We start from the raw sequence: 21,940 nt of genomic DNA, 5'->3' as shown, positions 1-21,940 counted from the left end.
GCTGCCGGCGCGGGCGGAGCGCGGGGCCCCGCGGGGCCGCGGGCAGCGGCAGCAGCGCCAGCGCCACGCAGCAGCCGAGGATGCCGAGCGCCCGCCCCATGGTGCCACCGCCGGCCCCGCACCCGCCGCGCCGCCTTTAAAGCTGCCGGGCCGGGGAAGGGGGACGGGACACCGACGGGGCATCGGCCGCCCCCGCCGCCTCCTCCCCAGGGCGGGCCGGTGGCCCTCGCTCCCCCGCCCCGACGGGCGCTCAGCCGCCGGGAGAGGGAAGGGGGCGAGGATTAGAGCTCCTCGTTGGGAACGTGCGGCAGGGCCTGGGCAAGGTTCAAACCTGGGCGCAGGGGGGAACTGAGACTCCGTTTTTCTTTCACCAGAAGTGTTTGGTCCAGGCTAATTTTGCATTTCAGTCTCCAGGGCAGTATTTGAAAAGAACGGGAGAAAAAGCTCCCAGTGTGATCACCGAGGCACAAGGGACTGCCTGCTCTGTTGCCAAATCTGACCAAGAGCATTTTGTCTGGTTCCTGGCACTGGAACTCCTGCCAGTTCCTGCAGGAAGCTGCAGTGAGCTTCAACGGAAAGCACAGCTTAGGGCACAAAGGCACCCTGATCTCCAGCACAGGGCTTCAGAAGACACCTTTGCCAAATCTGTACCCCGTTGTACTGCAGAATCATCTTCTCTCCCATCACCTCCATCAGGGGAACAGGAAGCACTGACTTAGAAGAGGAACCACCAACCCACCAGCTGTACAGTATCAGGCAGGCACTGACTCACTTCAGCAAGTTCTACCGCAAAGGCAGAGTAGAAGAGGCCACCATCACATTCACAAAGGCTGCAAACAACAGCAGGGAAGAGGGACCACCACCCTCCAAGCAGGACAAAGCCACAGGACAGGGCTCCAGGGTGGTACAATGGCTTTTCTCGCCCAGAAGAGACTACAGCTTTTTGAGCAGGAGCACATGCACACACACCCCAGACAAATTTCAGGCAGTGCCTGTTGCTGCCAAAAACTGCTCACCCACATGGCCTGCCACCCACTTAGATAGTCTCAATAGCCAGCCCTTGGCAGGAGCTCTTCGCCCACTCGTGGTCAGACACACACACACTCCCTCGATGGAGAGGGATCCAGAGCAGAGTGGGCTGGAATCTGTATTTGAGCAGCACCCAACTGCCCAACAACTTCAGCTGTGGTTCTTAGACCACACAAAACCATAATGATGTTTCATATCCCCCCCTCCTCCAGTCACGCTTAAGCAGGCTGTGGCAGCATCTAAAGATGCCCTGGGTTTGGAGTGTCTCTGGGAGTCAGATCCAGCGCAGTTCCTCAGAATGTGGAAACAGCGCAGCTGCCACCAGCACTGGGCACAGCCTGGATACCCCCTCAGGGAGGGAGGGCACTGTCACAACAGGGGCAGAGAGGCTCTGAGACCACTGCAGTTCAAAGTGCTCTCACAGGTGGCACCTGAGTTAACAGGGAAACTACTGCTGATAGCAGGCCCCTACCAGAGCATTTCTAAATGTGTACAGAGGAACATACCAAAAATATAGTAATAACCCCACAAACTGTAAGCTGCAACAATTTGAATCCCTTTTTCCAGAATTTAACACCAGGTACCTTTTCTCTTCCAAAGCAGAAAGATGTTTTATTTCTTCAGACATACTAATTGCTAAATTATCTTTTACCTCTTTACACCTCTTGCTACAAAAGAGGAAGAATAGAAAGTTGGGGGTAGTTTTTTGGTTTGGGATTTTTTGTTGCTTTTAGAAGAACATCACTGAAGTTATGGCATATCTCCAATGACTGTGGACACTTTCCAATGTAAATAATGTTGTAGTCCTACTGGGTGTCTGTCCTGCTCTTAATGCCTGAGCTGACCAGACATCAGATTTCCCCGAGGGCTCAAAGCCTCCAGTACAATTCCCTTTTCCCAGCTCATGTGTAAGTACCAATCAGACAAGTGGAAGACAATCAAGTACTTGAACTGTGAAGGCTTTAAACACAGGCTTGTGTGTTAGAGAGAATCCATGTTCTCCACCCACTCAAGGTCTTCTGCTGAAGAATGGATCAGCCACTAAATGTGTAAACTAAGAATGTTGGACTATCTGCAGCACAATGAAGCACTTCAACAAAAAAGCCACCAAACAGACTGTGGCGGTTTGGTGCTGCTAAACCACCACACAGACCAACCAACACTACTGATAAACATTTTGTAAAAGATTTATTTAAGTATCATTTATCACAAAGAGGAAAATACATAGAAGATTAGAAGCATGCAACCATCTTCCACATTTCTATTTATTTTTCTTGCATTCCCAGCTTGTTGTAATAGAACTCCTGTGCCACCCTCACCTGTTCCTCAAAAATACTATGTTTCAAGACATAGGATAACCAAAAAAACCACAATAAAAGGTAAGATAACATATGAGAAAAGTGCAAAGTAAAAAGGTCACGTATATACCACATTCAAACCCTTCCCCTTCCAAAAAATGGATAAAGGCAAACTGTCATTTTGCTGCACAATCAGATTGTCTTTATGAACTACTTACAAAAATTAATATAAATTAAGGGCACAATCCTGCAGACACAATTGTAGCTAACTTCAATCAGAGTGGCTCAATTGGTTTTCTTAAAAGCCACAAGTTAGTCACATGCTTAAGTTCTTGCAGGTGTAAGGCCCTAAGGCAATAAAATGTTCAAGAGCATTAGGGAGAACAAAAATTAAAGCAAACAAAATCACTCTCAGATGTGTTTTGCTTAGTAAGTTTATATCAAATATATTTTAAACAGAACAGTTTGCTCCTAAAGCCCTGGATATTTCTATTACTTAAGCAGTTTTGCAAGATTAAAAGACAAAACCCCCAGGAAGCTGGTACAGATGTTAATGAACATAAAAATTGCTTCAGGCAGGTATGTAGGGAGGTGGAGGTTCCTTCTCAGGCATCTTCACTGCCATTTCATACGTTGGCAGAACATACTAAGGAGAAGACATTTTGAAGTGATTAATGCAGTAGACTTCAAATGAAGAAGAAGAAAAAAAAAGCAGAACAAAAGCACACATGCCCCATCAGCAACTTAATCCTCTGTTGCAGGCAGTTATTTTAAGAACTTACTGCTTTCCTAGTAAGCAAATGAGGAAGTGAAAGAAGGCGCAGGAGCAGTTTACTGCTCTGCTGAGCCTAACCCTGGGTCATTCATTCCATACCCCACTGCTTCTTGACTTTGCACAGCAGGGAAGGTTTGGACTGGTACAATCAAAGCTTCCCTCTACTACAAGAAAACAGTCAAAGACTTCTCTCTAAAGACCCTCCTTTTAGGTACTGACAGAATTTAGCTAAGAAATAACCCACCACAAAATTAGCTGCTTTAAAATTTTTTTATCCTTCCAGTCTTTATTTAGAAAGCTGGACTAGGCTTGGAAACATACATGGTTGTGGTGATTTTCTACTTCAAAATTAATGATACTGGTTCCTTTTATCTCAAAAGGAGGTTTTACCTGTGGAGGAGCTTCAAAAGCAGGATACACAGCAATCTCTGGCAAATTTCTGTTGCTGATGTATTTATAGCAGTTCCATACACAGTTAATTAAGTATGCCTGAAAGAAGAGATATTTCTTTTAAACACCTCATATGCATTGGCAAATTCAGAAATTAGATGCTGGATTACATTCCTATGATAAAAAGGAGCATAAATCAACTTAGGCAATACATATCTGAGGAATGGTTGCTATTTCACAGACCTGGCCACATACCTATGTTGCTCTCCATTTAGCTTTGCTGTCACAGTGACTCAGAGAGGATGCACTGCACAGGTTTTAGCAAAAGAATTCACAGATCCATTCAATTAATCTCTGTCTGCCTCAGCAGTGCTAATCAAATTAATCCCCAACTGGCTTATGCTTCTGTGGATCTCAGTCCAAAGCTGCCAGGAGGAGGCGGAAAGGCCAGCAGTACAATCCCACTCATCCCCCAGTTAGCACTATTTCTCCAGCTAACTGCCAGTGTGAAGGAGAGGGCTCAAACACACAACTGAGGCAGCAGGGAGATGGTAGAGCCAAGAACCTTGAACTTCGAGTCAACACTGACTGCTGCAGAAAGAAACACTATCATGGTATGATGAGGATTAGGGGGTTTTTTATTATTAATTAGTGTAACAATCTCTCACTGGCAAGTTAGCACTTTGTTGTACAAAAGGTACCAAGTTTCCCAATCAACATACAAGTGTTATCTACTGTATTAGGCTTCCACTCCCCTCAGTTAAACATTCCTCTTGTGATAAAGTATAGAAGATCAGTAAAATTATTTTTCATCATTGCATTTTTTCTTAGCAATAAAGGAATAGTATAATAACCAACGTATATTATCAATTCATTTCTCTAATAATCTTTGTCTACACAAGAGTTTTTATAATTCAAATGAATGCTTCTGTATTTTGATCTTCAGAAAGAAAATAACTGGTAATACCCTTCAGTAGGGAGGAAGATGCAGCTCTGAATTAACCTATGCATTTCCTCATTCTATCATCTTCCTTCCAAAGCTTGCATCCTGGTTTGTTAGGCACAGTGAGAGTTTTTAAACATTTTGTTTAGGAACTTGTATGCATTAACTCAATATTCTTTCACTACAAGCTTAATTACAAATATTAAAATTATCTCCACATAGACAAAAAGATGGTATGAAGCCTTTTTGCATTCCTCCTTCCTACTCAGGAAGGGCAGAGCTGCATAAGCACATCTCACTGCAAACACACAAATTAGCTAAAGTCACCAGTACACAACATATTAGACTTGAGTCATACTGGAACTGAACATCCTAACAATTGTGCTCAGAAGTTCTTACCTCAGCATTAAGAAGGCAGCTGGGTTCTCAACTCAGCCTTGAGAATTAACTCAGATTGACAGCATCTTAGTATTTATTAGTTCTTCCAACAGATACATGATTAAGTTTTAACTTACCTTTAAAATGATAAATAAAACAAAGAACACCAGAACAATAAACAAGAGACAGCTGGAGTCCAAAGAAAGGAGATCTTCTTTGTAAGGGAAATCCGGCTAGTGAAAAAAAAATGGGGGAAGGGAGAGAAAGGGAGGAGATAAGAATGAACACTGCACAGTCAAATATGATAGAAAAACATCCAAACTCCACACCAAATAAAAAAACCCTTGCACAAACTACTCCCCTGAAACAAAAAGTTCCATTTCTAGCAAGTTTCCTCTTTATCTTCCCACAAAGCACAGCATTTATCCTGCCTCTGTCCTGCAAGAGCAGATCACTACAGTACAGTCTGTGTCCCTAGTCATTTCATCAGTCTCATGCCAATACAGATGGCCACAAGATTCCTTTTCACAGCTGCAGCACAGTATTTGTGTTTATGGTCCTCCACAACTCTTTAATGACTTACTGTTAATTACATCCTGTCAGTCCAACCCATAACATACAGATGTATAGCATAAGAAGTCATCGTCAAACTTGGAAGAGCGAAAATAGAGCTTCTGCAAAGCTCAGTCTCTTTTCTTTCCCTGACAACAGTAACAAAGCCTCTCTCCAACACCAATCTAACATTTAATCTGTTTTAAAAAAGGACTTTTTTTTAAACATCTACTTGAACAGATCAAAACACCAGCCAGACAGAGCTTGTGGTCCCTGCTGACAGTGTATTCTATCCATTGACTCTTCTTGCAGTTAAAACATAGGCAGTGTAAGTGAGAACTCCACTGCAGTTTTGTTAGAAAGTGTTGTTGCAACTTGAGAAGAGACACACAGAATGTAAAAGGGAAACCTTGGAATCTCAGATTCCATGTGTAATGCTGTTGGAATCCTTACCTACACTTCTCTTCCCCTTCCCTACCAAATAAGGGTCAACACATCTTTAATCTGCAGCAGCAAATTTGCCACTGAGCCCCATTGCTTAAAGGGTTACAAACAGTTTCAAGTTCAATTGTAGCCAACACAATCTAAACCAGTAGTTCCCATCACAATTCTTTCCTTATTCTCCCTGGCTTTCTTTTTAGGGAGTAATGACTCTTCCACCTCTGATAAGCTACCATTCCCATAACCACCTATGGCTGCTGCAGGCTGAATTCCTTTTTCTTATGTACAGGAAGGGAACTGTAGCTCAGTCACTGATCCAATTAAAACAAACTTTAATTTCAAATGTAAAATACCAACTTGAGCTGAATACTTACCAACTGATCAAGGTAATCCTTGATTCTGGGCAAGTAGGTTAGAGAGCTGATGGCAACCAGACAACTGAGCACAAAGTCAAAGAGTTGGTAACAGAAAAATGGGATCAGCCAGCCTACACGATGCTAAGAAGAAATAGAAAAAAGGAGGCACTTGTAAATTATTTAGTTAAAAAAAAAAAAAACAAGTAGCAACTTTAAAGCCATGGATTATAAATATACTTACAGCAATGGCACCATACACCATCATTGCACTGATTGTGAACATGAGGAGGGAGATAGCAAACAGAACACAGGCATTTTCTGCATTAAAAGGAAAACAGTAAGAATCAGTCATTTCCTGGAGTTGTCACACTGCAGCTGACAGGTACCCAAGCTTTGTCCATTACTATGATCTGTTCTCAACTGGTTCATCTGTGCCAACTACCAGCAGCAGAATAGAGTACCTCAGATCCTTCCTAACAAAAAAAGATCTGGCTCAAGAAAACCTGCAACTATCTGGAAAAATCCCTCTGCCTTAATCAAAAGCCTGACTAAAGCCCAGAAACACCAATTAGAAGCTTGACATAGTTTGACAGTAATGCACCATAATGATGCTGATTTGCAATATGTGTCAGTGCTAAAAGTATGTGAGTGATTAACTCTACAGCTGGACAGAATATTAAGTGAAGCTAACACAGTATCAACCTTTACACTTGAAAATGGTTTGGTTATGTAATTTGGTCATTGGCAGTGGGAGCAGTACTGCTCCTTCAGTTAACACTAAGGGAAACAGGAATCACTGTGTGGAAGGTATCCCATTATTTACAAGAAAAGGCAGCTGAACAGAAACCAATTTGTAGCAAAATCCAGGACACTCATGGAAACTGCATGATAAATATTCTCCTTGTGCATCACAGTTACTGATGACAGAAGCACAGCTGCTTTCCACAAGTAAGATTACACTTGTTCTTTTTTAAACACAAAGAAACCAGCTTGAGAGTCTATAGATGTGGTAAATTAATGTTTTTGAGCAATATTGAAGCCAAAATTTTGTGGTTCCCCTGCTTGAAAAAGAGATGATCTGAGACCCCTTTCTACTCTGCAATTAATTTGAAAAGACACTGTGGAAGCACTTACATATCCAATTCAGTACAAGGTAATAATATCTACATACACAGATGGCATCAAGAAAGAGCCCCCCTGCGTCTGAAATGCACTGTGTTGATCAGACCTAAGTCTCAGCAATCACCCATAATTGTGGTTGTCTTCTGAGGATTTATTATTCACAATATCCACAAGCACAATAATATCTGTAATATTCTTTCATGCACACAAAACCCTCTAGCCCAGATCCCGACACAAGGAATAGATTTTTAAGTCAAAAGCATGTAACAGAGGTTTCACACTAAAGAGTGAAGAAAGCACCTTCAGCAGCATGTTTCACTCATATAAACTTAAGGCTACCAAGTACACCAACAGTTGCTACAGATCATATGACATTTTACAGACATCTGCTGTGATTTTACTTAATATCTTAGCCTTATGAAGAATTTGGTCCTTGCTCCCACTCTTATTTCATTACTAATAACTGAGTTACAGTCACAGGTCAGAACTGACAGATTCTCAATTCATTAAAAATTAACACAAAATGTTCAAAACCCAGGTTTGGGCTGTACTATTTATCTTTGCTGAATCTGACCCTCCCCAAATTTTCATGTAATACAACAGACTGAGGCAGATTAGAACTGCCACACAACGCATTTCTGCACATTTGAAACCAAGAGAAGCAAAGCATATGCACAAGTTTATAGATACAATAGCTAAAAAGCTTGACACCTATTACACTTGTACACATCATACACTCAATAACAGAGTGAAAAGTAGGCTTAATTCTGCTCATGGTGCTTTCTATTTCATTTATTCTGCAGGTGAAGCTTAGAGAAACACTTTGGTTTCACTCAAGTACTTGGCATTCCAATTCTTCCACTTTTCTTAGAAAGATATCATGGTGTTCTTCTTAGTAAATTCATACACAATAGGCTAAGCTCTTTCCTGATCTATGAAGATCACTAAAAATTCTGAAAAAGTCTTTAAACTTGTTTTCTGCTGCTTGTTTTACTGAGACAGCAAAGATGGTTAATTTTTATGGAGAAAGTGAACCAGATGTCCCACACATACTTCAACACTCGAAGCATTAGAAGGCCAAGAAATCTCATCGCTTAAGATGCTTCAGTGTAATATGAAGTCAAAATAATAGTCCATAAAGTCTTTTTTTATTATTGTAAAGGAATTCGGTCCTAGTATAATTAAAGGGAAATTCAGAAAACAAGATAAGCATTTTTAAAAGGTGTATGCATATATTACACCCTATTGTAAAGCAAATCCATGACATTGCATGCTTGATATTCCAATCCGCCAGACAAGTTCTAGACCTACCAGCCATTCTCTCGGAAGCATAGTAATTTCCAATGACTTCATACTGAATATCGACAGTTGGCACCATATTTGGATGAGTCACTTCTACTGTCAACAAGATGCCCATCAGCAGGTTCACCACCTGAGAGAGATCACAGTTACCTCAAGGTTAATTACACTGCAACACCTAAGATCTTTTTAATGACCACTAATAATCCTTTATTTCAGTTAAAAATAAACTCTTCCCTTTGCCTGCATGTGGAAGGAAAAAAAAAAGAGCCCAACTTACAGTTAAATTTCAAGCTGATTTAGTTAAACCACTACCAAAACAACCCAAAGAGCATGGCGCACTTACTAGGTTCAGTGAATCACAACTAAGTAACTTTGCAAATTGAGGGGATGGTAAGGTTCCTAGGGATTCAAATTACATAATTAAGCTGATGCTGCTTGTAGAATGTACAGATTTGTGAACTGGAAAACTGAAAACAGTTTAAAAAGGTCAGGAAGGTAAAGGTATAGAATGAGGAACATTTGGAAAGAATTTCTGCTTTCTACAACAAGTTGAGTTAATTTAACACACAAATGAAGTACTGTGTTTCTGCCATGTTACAGCTTTGAGAAGATAGAACATCTCCCTCTACTTCCCAGATAATTTATTAAAACCCCATCAGTCCTTATCAGAAAGGTCTACACAAGCACAGGGCAAGTTAAAAAGTTTCACACGAAGATCAACCCCCATAATGTGTACGCATTCAGCAAAGGCTGTGCGCTCACCAGTCCTTCTCCTCTCTCACGCTGCTACTTAAGACTCCTTCTGTGGCCACATTTTGGTACACACCAGAAATGTCTTCAGTAAGAGCTCAAAGAATCATAAGTAGCTTAAGCTTCTGTAAAATTGCCTTGACAGCATTTATATTGTATTCAAGATTTACAGGGACATAGTTTCTGTTACTAATATCTGGACACGGACACATATGCCAAAGGTTGCATAACACAAAAAAAAAAGTCATGATGGTATTTTCAAGCTGCAGACATTTTCCAATCAGTATTCAGTACTGCCACCACCAGCAGCAGGATCCCTTCCAATTAGCCTCAAAAGAAAAAAAAACCTGGTTTGCAGTTTCTCACAACTTAAGAATATTTGCCAGGTATTTCTTCTTCTACTGGCCTGGTTCCAGGAGTCAATGATGTACAATTACTTAAGATTTCAGTAGTGAAAAAAAAAAACCCACATTTTTAACCTTTTGAAAACTTTGAGATGCACAGTTCCCGTAACTTTTCCCCCCCTGCTGTTTATATTGGTTTTTTCTTCTTTTTCTTTTTTTCCCCAGGGGTTTAGAGACACATGGTGATAAACTTGTTTGCACATTCCGCTAAAAAGAGCCCTTTAGTGGAATCAAAGGTGGTCACTTTGTATAAATGCAATAATCTCATCATGTATTACACAAACTTGATAAAATTTCCAGCTGCTTTCAGCCACTTGTATTTTTATAAGGCATTTTATGCCTTGGAATATAAAACATAGTAACCAAAACAGCTGGCAGTAAAGAACTCTGTTCAACCACCAATATCTTTAGCCCCAAAATGCACATATTTTCACTCTCACAGGACATTTCCTACAGGGCAAACTGTCAAGTTGCTCACCTGCCTCTTGTCTTTAAATCTTATTTTCCTTCACCATTGGTCTCATATAGAAAATGATCATCTCCCACCCAATTCATCCTTCTGTACTCTGGCCTTCTGCTCGCAATGCATTTTCAACCCTTCTATTTCATCCCCTCTGTGAGTGAACTGGGAGTACTGGAAAACACCTTTCTGCACTGTACTTGTTTCAAAAAGCCCATGTCAAGGTTCAGGTCTCTGGCAGTTGAAACAGTGATCTCTACTTCATAAAGCACTAACTTCAATTACAGCTAAATCATTTATTGTTTATACACAGTCATGAGTTTGACTGCCATGATAGGCTATCTGCCTCAAGATAAAGAACAAGCAGCACCTGAAATACTATAGAAGTACTAAAGAACTTGAATGCCTCCAAACTTTGAGATTGTAATTCCCCATTAGTCACTTTTTTTAAATTTTCATCCGTAGTCCTAATTCAGCATACCAAAGTCCTTAGTAATTTCACTAGTTACTGACTGCAGTTCCAAGTATTAAAGGTTTATTTTCTCAACCTGAAATGGTATGCAAGGAAAACAGAAAATAAAGAGTCATTCAAAATCCAATCTATTAGAATCAATGAGACCAAATAAAAATAACGACAAACCAAAACAAATGTAAACATAACAAATAAACCCAAACTCCTGCCAATTAACACCTCAGGGTTTCCAGTACTCCATTACTGCTGTTTACAAATCCATCACAACACTGAGCAATTTATCCCATTTAACATATGGAGTTCAATAAAGAGGTACACAGCCAGAGCCTCTATTTTAACTACTTCCATTCTTTCCCAGAAGCTTGATAACAGCAATATCACAAGGTTCACTTCAAAATAATCAACATAACAGGAAGCAAGAATATAGTTCTGATCACAAAACATCGTTAGAGCTTTTAAGTACATACTCACTGCAGATCAAACGCATGTTCACAAACATCTACGTGGACAAGTCAGAAAAACCGTAACTCATGTATGCCTCAGTGTAATATGAGGAGTAAACCCATCACCACCTCCTCCTTAAAAAAAAACAAACCCAAAAAACCCCCAAACCTGACAAGACAGCCATCAGTGGATACTGCAGCACTCTAAGGTAACACCTCAGAAATCCCAGAGGCCTCATCCTGGTCTTTTTTGCTAGGAAATCAAAATTAGTAACAAAAAAAATTTGCAAAATGCATGTTAAAATTCTTATTCAAAAAATTATTCCATTAAGATAAAAAGAACCTTAATTTAGTTTTGTAGTAGTTTAAGGAGTGTATTTTACATTTTTATATTTGGGATAACTAAGTTTAACAGTTTGGTGTAGCTTGTATCAAAATTCAAATAGCTGAAATTCCAAATTCTCAAGCAGAAAGTCAGCATTTATTACACACAGGTAACAGAAATATTAGCTCCCCACATGATTAGAATGCAAAAGACTGTGGAACTATGAACAAGCATTAGTTTTTTAATTAGTGAGTTTTATGTGCACGGCATATACTTAACGCCTTATCATGTAAGTGCTTCATCTCTCTGGAGGCCTGAACATGAAGTCTAGTTTTCCCCAAGCACTCTCAGTGGCTTGGGCAAACTCAAGAATGCCTACTTATAATTTGCTTATATCCTTTTATGAGGGGAAGGAGGGAAATTGCCTTGCACTACTAAACTCATTTTCCTATCACTTTTCCAGTATTTTTCCCCTAGACATGTTCCCAAAGGAAAAAAACAAAAAAACCAACCAAACAAAAAAAAACACCAAACCCCAAAACAACAACAACCAAACAAGACAGAGATTCTGGTTTGGTTTATCATTATATTGATTTAATAAAAACTGAAAAAGAGTAATTTTAAATAGGGGACTTCAGAGCCTCTAGCACTACCAGTATTAGACTGAGACCAGTTATACTGGCTCATTTCTGTCAATCTTGTTCAGTGAACAAATGAGTCCAGAGATCTCCCTCATGCTCCTGCTAACCAGCAGCAATTGCATCACTGACTCCAGTGCTGGAGTTTGATGCCAGAACGCACCAGCCCCTCCCTCCAAAACAATGCTATTGGCTTTTAGACTGTTTGTTGAACTCTGATCCCATTTTTGCCAGTGCAGTGTTCATGCTTCCGGTTTCTGGAAAGCGCAGTGCCCAATATGAAAGTTTACAGGAAGAAACAAACTTCAAAGCAACGCGACTGCAATTATGGAGAGAGGAACAGGAGGTTTCTTTTTCCTTCCTACACAGAACAGCAGTGGGTGTTGCAGAGCTAACCAAGCTTTGTCAGTCCTGGAACACAAGTACAATTCTGCCATTAGTGTTCTTAACTCGTCTTTTGGGAAATACACTTTTATTCATTGATCACAAACATCAGCAGCACACAGACATAACCATGCTTAAGACACACTTTGATCACACAGCATCAGCAGCAGACATTTTAGAAGACAGTCCTCATTCTCTCTGGACTCACAAAAGCATGCAACAAGGACAGTGATAAAACTGTTTTAGTGAGGAGAAAAGTTAATTACATGCACAATTTAAGAATATACAAATAAGCAAGGAATAGGAAAATGCCTAAAGAAATGGTTACATAACACAAGTACTAAGTAGACAGAAGTCTTATCTTACTAAAACATCTGGAGTAGATTGCTATGGGACTCCATTTTAAGTTTGCTATCAAATTCCTTCAGGACTGCACTGTACGAGAACACCGTCTATGCAGTAAATAGCCAGATTTTCAGTAACACAAAGCTATTCTTGAACTAAACATTCTCCCCCCTACATCCTTAAAAAAAAAAAACCAAAACACACAAAATACAAACAAAAAACCCCACCAAACCCATAAAGCAGAAAACACCATCCTACACAGAAAGTTATTACTATTTGTCCCATCATAACCTACACGAGAGATTATTTAATTGATTTAGCAATACTTCTCATAAGAACCTGAAAGACTAAGTTAGAGCTATACTTAAATTGTGCATTAATTAACACGTCTAAACAACCTGACATATTCTGGGCCATTTTTTTTTAAAGTTTGGCAGCAGACAAATAAATTTAACTTTCACTGTCCAAACTGCATTTTACCTTCAAAAAAGTACAATTTATAGTTGAGTTCTGATTTAAAGCACTAGGCAAGACCACCTAAAGCTTTGTGTTATAACCTTATTTCAGCTCAAACAGCCAACAGTTACCAGACTTAAAAGTTCTCACCCTTTCCCAGGTGACAGCTGAGAACTGGATAAAAATATTCAATGCACAGTTTAACAAAGTTTTCGATACACTTGATATACAGGGAGTTTTTAATAAAAAACCGCACCTATGAAGCCCTTTGCATGCCCCCTGCTACCTTGAACTCAACTCTACTTTTCCGTCTAGCAGACGGAGTCGCTGCGGTTACACGAGATCAAAGCCGCACTCTGCCCCTGGAGCAGCAGCCTCACGGGTGCCCGGCGCAGCTTTCACCGTCCCCAGCACCCATCCAGAAAGAAGAAAGAGGTGCTGCATCCAGGCAACAAGAGGAAACACAAGCACAGCAAAGGAGGTAGAAGCTGGAAGTGCTACCAGGTCTGTGGCCACGGAAATCTCTCCCAGCCCTCCGCCCCCAGCAAGTTCCTGGGTTTACAGACACTCCCGCGAACAGGAATCACAGTGCGGAAGGCAGCGAGGTGCTTTTGTTCCCTGTTCACTGTTAACGATTCGTGCTTTTACTTGAGGTACCAGGAGCATATTCTTGAACTCCATTCATGAGCAGCACAGCGTGGTCTGCAGGTTTCCAAAAGAAGTTTGATTCTCAATACTACAGTGGACCTTTTCCGTTTTAAATGAACTAATAATAAAACTTTATCAGTACCAAGACTTTTGCCCAATTTCTTTTTGAAAAAGAAATAACCTTTCCCTAAAGTTCTGTTACATTTCCAACTGCCTAGCTTGCCTTTTCCTCAGGTCCTCTGTCTCCAGCCACTTTGTTTGCCTGTACTTTTTTTTTTTTTTTGCCAATTGAGGGACCACGATGCATAAAAATAAAGGACCTCCCCATACTTGTTGAAAATAAACCATGAAGTCTTCAAAGTCAAATCCCCATGCCTCCAAAGGCAGTTTCTGTGCATAGCTATTTCATATCAACACAAAAATTCAGCATTCTTTGTTTGTTACAATCTGGAGAAGGGTGAAGGAGAATAAAGGCTTTGATTACAGCTTCAGGAGAACAAAACAGCTATGATGCTACTTTTGTAAACTATCCACTCATTTTTAGTGCCCACGAGGGTAAGGGGAAGGAAAGAGGAAATGACTTCGATAAAGGGGAGCTCAAGCCCCCTTTAAGGGAACCAAGGGAATTAGGGCTCCAGGCCTTTAACTTGTTGGTACTGTTCTCACATTTCCATTTCACCCTAGTTCAGAACTTTAATATTTTACCTTCACTACCACAGCTCTTTCTCGGACAGAAAGCACTCACCAGTCAGGAAAAAAAGAGGTGTTTTGGGAGCCAAATTTGTTTCCATTGCTCTTCAACCACTGTGCTGAGTATGGAAGAACCAGGAACTTCCCCTGCCACAAAGCTCTTGCCCACTTGGAGACACTCATTTTCCTCTCAGAGGTTACATACCACTCACGGGTACCACACCTTATTCTCCTATAAAATACCCCAAATTCCAGTCTCCCCCAACTCTCCTCCCTTACCAAGGACAGGCTCAGTACTGTATAAAAGTCTTAACCCCTGCAAACCAAGAAAAGGAAGAGTAACACAACCCCTCTGAGACGGAGATTAAAACGCTCTAAACTTTCTCTTCACTTTTTTTCCAACCACAAGGAAGGCAGCCGAGGGACAACAGGGCTTGGTTAGCCGGAAGGAGACCCCAGAAAAGAAGAGGGACCCCATTCCCGCCAGGTGACCCCATGCAATCCCCTCGTGCAGCTTCCCCCGATCGCCTCAGGAAAGGAAACAACTTCCCGAGCGAGGGGGGCGGGACGCCGCGGCCCCCCAGGAAAGTGAGCAACTCCCCGGGCGAGGGGAGCGGGACGCCTGCGGTCCCTCAGAGCGGCCGCGCGGGCGCTGCTCCGCCGCCCCACCGAGCCCCCCGCGCACGCGCGCTGAACACGGCCCCCACCGCCGCCCCTCCAGCCGCTGCCCGCGGCCACCCCCGCCTCTCACCATGTACCAGGTGCCCAGGATGATCGTGCCGGTGCGCACATGGCAGCAGCCGCAGCAGCGGGTGCTGTAGAAGCGGTCACGACTCCGCTTGAACGTCATGGCTGCAGCACACAACTCCAATCTCCAGATCCGCCACCCGCCCTCTCCAAGCGGCTCCCGATACCGAGGCCCGTAAAACCCCCGGCGCGCGCGTCACCGCCGCGCTGACCAATCAACCGCCGAGAGAGTGTCGCGGGGCGGGCCTGTGTTGCCGCGGTGACAGATGATTGACAGCACTTCAGACCAATCACAACAGCCCTGGGACTGACGCCCCGCGTTCACCTGCGGCGGCGAGGGCCGCACCTGAGGCTGAGGCGGGGGAGGTGTACCTGCCGCCATGTTGGACTTCGCCCGCCCCCACCGCCGGCCCTCAGGCGGTGCTGTTCGGCGGGTCTGGCGGGGACACGTCCTGCCCTCTTCGCCTGGCGTACGGGGAGCAGCACGCCGGGGATTTCAAAAGCTGGGACTTAGCAGCCGGGGAGGCAGCGAAACCCTATGGGGAAAGCTGCGTTGTCTAGAGACGTTCCGCTGTACTTGGCGCGGGTGAGGGGCGGCTCGAGTCCTGCGGCCAGTTCTGGGCCCCTCAGTTCAGGAGGGACATTGAGGTCCTGGAGACTGTCCAGAGAAGGGCAGCGGAGCTGGTGAGGCGTGTGGAGTAGAAGTCTGATGAGGAGCGGCTGAAGGTGTTTTGCCTGGAGAAAAGAAGGCTCAGAGAGAATCTTACCGCCCTTTACAACTCCCTGAAAGGAGGTTGTAGCCAGGTGAGGGTCGGCCTCTTCTCCCAGGCAGCTGGTGACAGCATGAGAGGACGTGGCCTCAAGCTGCATTAGGGGAGGTTTAGTCTGGACATAAGGAGGAATTTCTTCCTGGAAAGGGTGATTAGACAGGGGAACAGGAGTCACTATCCCTGGAGGTATTTAATGAAAGACTGGACATGGCACTCACTGCCATGGTCTGGTTGACATGGTGTTAGGTTATGGTTTGGATTCGATGATCCCAGAGGTCTTTTCCGACCTAATTGATTTTGTGATTATGGACAACCCTTAATTCTAAAGTAGTAATGAATAGGTAATGTCTCCTGATGTCCTGATTCCAGCTGGGGCAGGGTTAATTTTTGCAGGAACCAGGAGAGAGCGTGGCTAGGATGTGGAGGTTATTCTATCGCACCTCACATCATTGGTCATTGCCAGGAGCAGGGGGAAAAGGGGTTTCTTCCTATGGAGAAAACATGGAGGAGGGAGCCAACTAGTATTGTGTATTGGAAGGGGGAGCAGGTTTCCTATCTCATTGATTTTTCCAGTATATTGTTGTGCCTCCAAGTGGGAAAGAGGAGGAGAAGGGGGAGTGAGAGAGAGCAGCAGCATGTGGTTTTGGAAAGTCTCAGTGGGGCTCCTGAACTGGGGAGTACCATTCCTAGACCACAACACGTGGGATACAGCCTGAAGAGGCCTGCTTTGAGGTGCTGCCAACATCGCCCAGCTTTCAGTGAAATTCACCCAGTGCTGCAGAAGGTTTAGTTCACATGAACTGTTTTGCTGTTCTTTTGAGTTAATTCCTTGGATTAAAGAATAATATTAAGATTTTGTTACATGCTAAGAGGATATGCCATCAGAGGGAAAACAGAAGAGGTGAAATTCAGTCCACAGAATTGCTTTTGTTGGTGACTCCAAGCCCCACTCAAGCACCTGTTGCTGAGTGGGTAGTGCAAATGCTTCGTTAGTTCCACCAAAACCTGCGGGTGCTGCACTGGTTAATACGTTAATTAGAAATAATGTGTAAATCCGAATCCTGTCTTCATATGTGTATGTGATAAGTTTCACCACCACTTAGACACGCAGTCTCCTGTTCCCACATGGAGCAGGACCTGTAAACTTCCCCTGACCCAATGGTTTCTGGAGACCTGAGCTGTTGATGCAGAAATGCACACAGTTTATTTTAACCTTCTACTTGCAGCTGCAAGTATTTCCTTCTCAGCAGTGTACAATCTGAGACACTCACAGAACCATAAATATTTGCTGTGCATATATACACCAAGATGTACGTCAGTATTAATACTGAGTTTTTTCACTTTGAACAATGAGAAGGTAATGAGGGTGACTGTGCTTGTCCGTATGATACGTTCCAGATTGCCCAATTAACACATTTTATTGTTTTAACTGCTTAGTCTATTTTTTATGTGAGCTGTTGCTGAGTTGTTTGAAATTATTTACTTAAGGACTTTAAAAGTGACCTTTTTATTTTAAATCCCCAGAGTTCCATAGTTGGTGTTTTTCTTCCTTAGGGCATATTTCATTTTTGGATAAACATGTTGTAAGTGCTGCTAAGATGGCTGTAATGATCCTATTATAAACTATTGTTTGTTTCTTTAGTGCTCCTAATGTTTTCAGCCCTGTGCACATTTGTCTAATTATCAACACTGATTCAATGTAGCAAGAAAGGACTAATTTTAATCAATATACATGCATCTATGTAAAAAATAGAAAAAAGAATGTGCATTTTGTTGTAATCAGTCATTTAAAAAATCGGTTTTTTCACAGATGGCACTTTGGGAAGTCTAAGCCAACTATTCCTGCTGCATGCATGCCTGAATTTATTACATTGTTCTGCGGAGCTGAGAGATTCTCCTTCCTGTTGGTCTGTCCCTGTGTGAAACAGGAATTTACAGGACTAGAATGAGTCAGAAATGAAAGCAGGAGCCCCTCCCTCAAAGTTTGGACATCTACTTGGAAACACTTAGATCTCGCTCAAAGCTCAAATGATTTGTGAGGGCAAGTGTTCCAACTAAGATCTTGCAGTTGGACACTTTGCCTTCACTAAGATCAAGCTCTCATGTCAGGCTCGGATATTCAGGGTTATTTTCATGAGATGAAAGAAATCTTAATTAAGTGTTCGTATCTTTGTCAGCCAGACTCAGAATAAAAATTGATGCGATTCCCTTGAGCTTCACTGCTTGTTATACTCTGCAAACAACAAAGATAATGGAGAAGAATAATGTGAATCTCATTTAACATTACAAAGAAGCTTTCCACAGCAGTATAGGCTGATGTGGAGCTATTGAATTTGCATAAAAAAAACTCTCCGATTTCTCCTCCCTTAAAAAAAAAAAAAGGAAAAGAAAGATTTAAAGAGTATTTTAAGAATGACTGGATTGTTTCTTGTACTCGAGGGAAGAGATAATAGGTTAATGATTTTAGTCCTACTCTCTGTGAAAAATTCCAGTTCTTCCATGCCATAAGCAGCCCAGATGACCTCAGGCAAGACACTTCCTTCTCGCTGAGCCTTAATTCTCTCCTTTTTGCTAGTTCAAAGAGGATTTGTGAGGCTAAATGTATTAAAAACTCTGAGGGGCTCAGCTTACAGTCATAACAGGCAGAGCAAAATCTCAGAGAGACAGCAAGTACTAGTGAAAAAACTTCCTCACAAATAGCAAAAAGACGGTGGCATGCAGGACCAAAGCATCCACAACAGTAAGAGCAGGAAGCCCTACACAGGATTTGCAAGTCAGAAGCAGCTGCAAAAGAACGATTGGGCTTCCTTTACCAGCATGACATTTTAACTCCTTCCATCTCAGCAGGTAGGGAGGGTTTGGTATCATGATGTTCCTCATTAGCCAAGCTAGTCAGGGCTTTCAAAACCCATGTCTAGACAGGAGATTTGCACTTCTGTCTTGAGAGGGCCTGGCAATGTTTTACCAAACACAAATTAGTTTTGGATAATCATATTTTAATAAGGTGACAGCAAAACAGCTAGGATCAGGTAAATGAGAGACCAGGCTTCAACTTCTTCAAAAATTTGAAGTCCAACACTTGCCAGATGTCAAAACAATGCAGCCCTGTTTTCTGCTAATTTTTGTAATACCATAGTTTTTTCCTTTTGTGCCATTCTTCAGTCTGTCCTTGACTAGAAGATGGTGGTTTAATGCTGTAACCACACACTGAGCTATTGCCAGGATGGCAGTATTTTGAAGAATAAGGTGTTCTGCTTCAGCATTTGTTCTGTTATTTGAAGGGAAGCCTACAGACCCTGAACTGATAATCGTATGTAACCTTGGGCAGAGTTCATATCACTTTAAAAGGAAAGTATTGTCCTGATCGGGGTTGAGAAACTTAAGGCACAGCGAGATGAACTGATCTGACCAACACCACTAAAGGTCAATCAAAGTCCTAGGAACATCAAGGAAGTCTCTTGTCCATTGGCTTCTTTGCCAGGCAATAAAAGCTGCAGTGCAGGACATGTGGGAGCTCCTCCATCCCAAATAGAAGGCACTTGACTATGAGGGCAGGAACAAGCTACTACTATTTTTTTCCCTATAACTTAATGCATGTGCTTGCTACTCTGCATTCTAAAATTAAAAAAAAAAAAAAAAGAGAAAAGGTTAGTTAGCTTCTCAGACTCAGTTATTTTCCATGCTGAACAACCATTTTTACGTTAAAAAACACGGCAGTTTTTCAACATCTTTACATAGAAACTGCAATATATAACACTGTGTCCCCTTAACAGAATTTAGAAAAATCCATAGAACTGGTGCAGAACGTGTGAAAAATACCCAGGCTGAAAGCATGGATTGACTTTTTGCTTCCTTAAAAAAGATAAGAATGTGCTGGAGTAAAAGCAAAGCATTAACATATCAATGAAGGGAAAAAAAACCTCATGTAAATTAGTCAGGGGGAAACTTTCCTGTTGGTGACTCATACAGCAAAATCATAAATATACTGAAGTCAGCATTAACAAATTTTACCATCCTTTTTTTCCAAGATGAATTTTGCAGGAAAACAATCTAATTTGGAGGATCAATGGTTTCTTGTAAAAGGGGTAAGAAAGTAATAAGAATGTATCACAATGAGTTTTGTGGTTATTGAATTTTACTTGTTTACTGAATTAATCGACTTCACTTTGGGATTCCTAATGTAATGTTCCAAGCTTCTGTACTATTTGTTCTAGTTGGTTGCTGTTAACAATATGAATTATCTTTTACCAGTATGACTCAGTTTAACTCAGTTCCAAACCTTTTAAACTCCTAACAGATGGATCAGAAAGTCAGGGTTAGAAAATAAGCTAAAATATGACAGCATGGTTTAAAATTTCTCTAAGCCCAGGACTGTGTTTCTGGGTTACTCGCTGTAAACTCAGATTTTCTAAATCTCAACACTGAATAAATCTTGTCTTCATTTAGAGAGTCAAAATCTGCTAAACTAAAAGAGCTGTGGTTCGTTTATAGCAGCCTCCACACAGCTGAGGAGCTATGAAAATGTCTAAAAATAACATGATCTAAAATAGAACTTGCAATTCCAGATATCTCAGTGCTTTCACATGAACAACAGTGAGCACTGGAAATGGAAAATGTCCTGTAGTCAGTGGCAGGCTCCCCCTTCCAGCCCTCAGCCCGAACTTGCCCCCTCCATGAATCTTGGCACGGTGAAGAGGAGGAGCCTGAGGACACGAACACTACCTCCTCAGGGAAGCAGGGAGTTCTGGTGGTTGTTATTTCTTTACACATTGGCTACTTGACTGCGTCTGCAGTTCGGGATGCCAGCAGATTTCCAGGAGGAGCACTGGCAGGCAGCTGTTGCTGCCAGAAGAGCTCGATAAAACCGTTTATCATGTGTCCCTGTAACGTGCACTGCACAGAACCACCACCCAAGGTAAATTGTGCATGCAAAGAGAAATCAAAGTTTGATAGAAAATAAAGTTTACCAAATTTGTAATATTCTCATGATGGGATGACACAAGGGTGAATTACTCCTACAGTGGCCTTTTCCCCAGAAGACACAGGGAGTTGTTTCTGAGATCAGTGCATTGCAGTGTCTGTTCAGTCAGTACGGGGGGACCTTTCCTTTGCAGGAACATCTGCAGGGCTGAATGTCAGGGATGGCACATACTGGAAAGTTCATTTTGCCTTGAAAAGATCCCTGGGTCTGGTCCAGTACAATCAAAGAAGGACAAGGTTTCCTATATTTGATTTTTGTGGCCCATGACTTGAAAACCCTCTCTCCTCACAACATTCAGCTACCCTTAGAAAATACTCAATGCTACAGAGGAGGCCCATGTTGTAAACATAGTAAAGAAATTATTTCCTGCCAGGCAATTAGCATTGCTACCTGCTAGTCAGCTTGTGCACATGCTGGCTGTGCCACCGATCTGCAGACTGGGTGGGACCTTGATAATTATAGACAATTACAATGATCAGTTATGGATAATTATGGAACAGCAGGCCAAACTCCTCTCTGTGGTTTCCCCTCTTAACCTTGGCGGTGTTACACCATGGTTTGAGTGTGAAGCAAAGCCTCTGCCTCTGCAGCCTGCTGTCTGTCTGCAAGTAAACACAACTTTGTAGGTCAGGAGTTCATCAGTTACATAATCAGCCACATCTTAATGCCTGTGATACTATGGACTCATCACATATGGATATGGCTTTATTATAAGGGATATAGCCAATCTTCCACCTTCAAGAGGCTGCCCACAAGAAAGAGCATCATTACAAAAATAGAGCAGACTGAGTTTAAGAGAAAGTGGAAACTTAAAGCCGTGTATTTCATCATTTACAGGTGC

General features: G+C 42.1%; 1 protein-coding gene and 1 long non-coding RNA gene across 2 annotated transcripts; one reads left to right on the top strand and one right to left on the bottom strand.

The window, feature by feature from the left end:
* Nucleotides 1-2,200: 2,200 nt before the first annotated feature.
* On the bottom strand, nucleotides 2,201-15,545 carry LAPTM4A (lysosomal protein transmembrane 4 alpha). Its single transcript, XM_042032896.1, has 7 exons — nucleotides 15,353-15,545; nucleotides 8,596-8,716; nucleotides 6,404-6,480; nucleotides 6,181-6,303; nucleotides 4,951-5,046; nucleotides 3,493-3,591; nucleotides 2,201-2,973 (listed from the first exon to the last, which is right to left on the bottom strand). The coding sequence occupies exons 1-7, from the start codon at nucleotides 15,449-15,451 to the stop codon at nucleotides 2,899-2,901; spliced, it is 690 nt and encodes a 229-aa protein (XP_041888830.1). The 5' UTR covers nucleotides 15,452-15,545; the 3' UTR covers nucleotides 2,201-2,898.
* A 123-nt stretch (nucleotides 15,546-15,668) lies between these two features.
* Nucleotides 15,669-18,331, top strand: LOC121666888. The gene is made up of 2 exons (XR_006016828.1): nucleotides 15,669-16,152; nucleotides 17,929-18,331. It is a non-coding gene; the product is annotated as an uncharacterized LOC121666888 (long non-coding RNA).
* The last annotated feature ends 3,609 nt before the right edge of the window (nucleotides 18,332-21,940 follow it).

This window comes from Corvus kubaryi, unplaced genomic scaffold (genome assembly GCF_017639235.1).
Source record: "Corvus kubaryi isolate FWS band 111438036 unplaced genomic scaffold, C.kubaryi_AGA036_p1.0 37354, whole genome shotgun sequence".
Taxonomy (NCBI): Eukaryota; Metazoa; Chordata; class Aves; order Passeriformes; family Corvidae; genus Corvus; species Corvus kubaryi.
Note: the sequence above shows the minus strand (reverse complement) of the source record. Positions and strands in the feature narration are given on the sequence as shown.

Bases quoted from the DNA above. Each gene is read 5' to 3' on its own strand.
- LAPTM4A (XM_042032896.1), bottom strand. From the start codon at position 15,451: ATGACGTTCAAGCGGAGTCGTGACCGCTTCTACAGCACCCGCTGCTGC. The intron at 6,481-8,595 runs GTAGGTCTAGAA...CTTTTAATGCAG, and splicing joins TGCTTCCGAGAGAATGGCTG to AAAATGCCTGTGTTCTGTTT. The intron at 6,304-6,403 runs GTAAGTATATTT...ATTTCTTCTTAG, and splicing joins TGGTGTATGGTGCCATTGCT to CATCGTGTAGGCTGGCTGAT.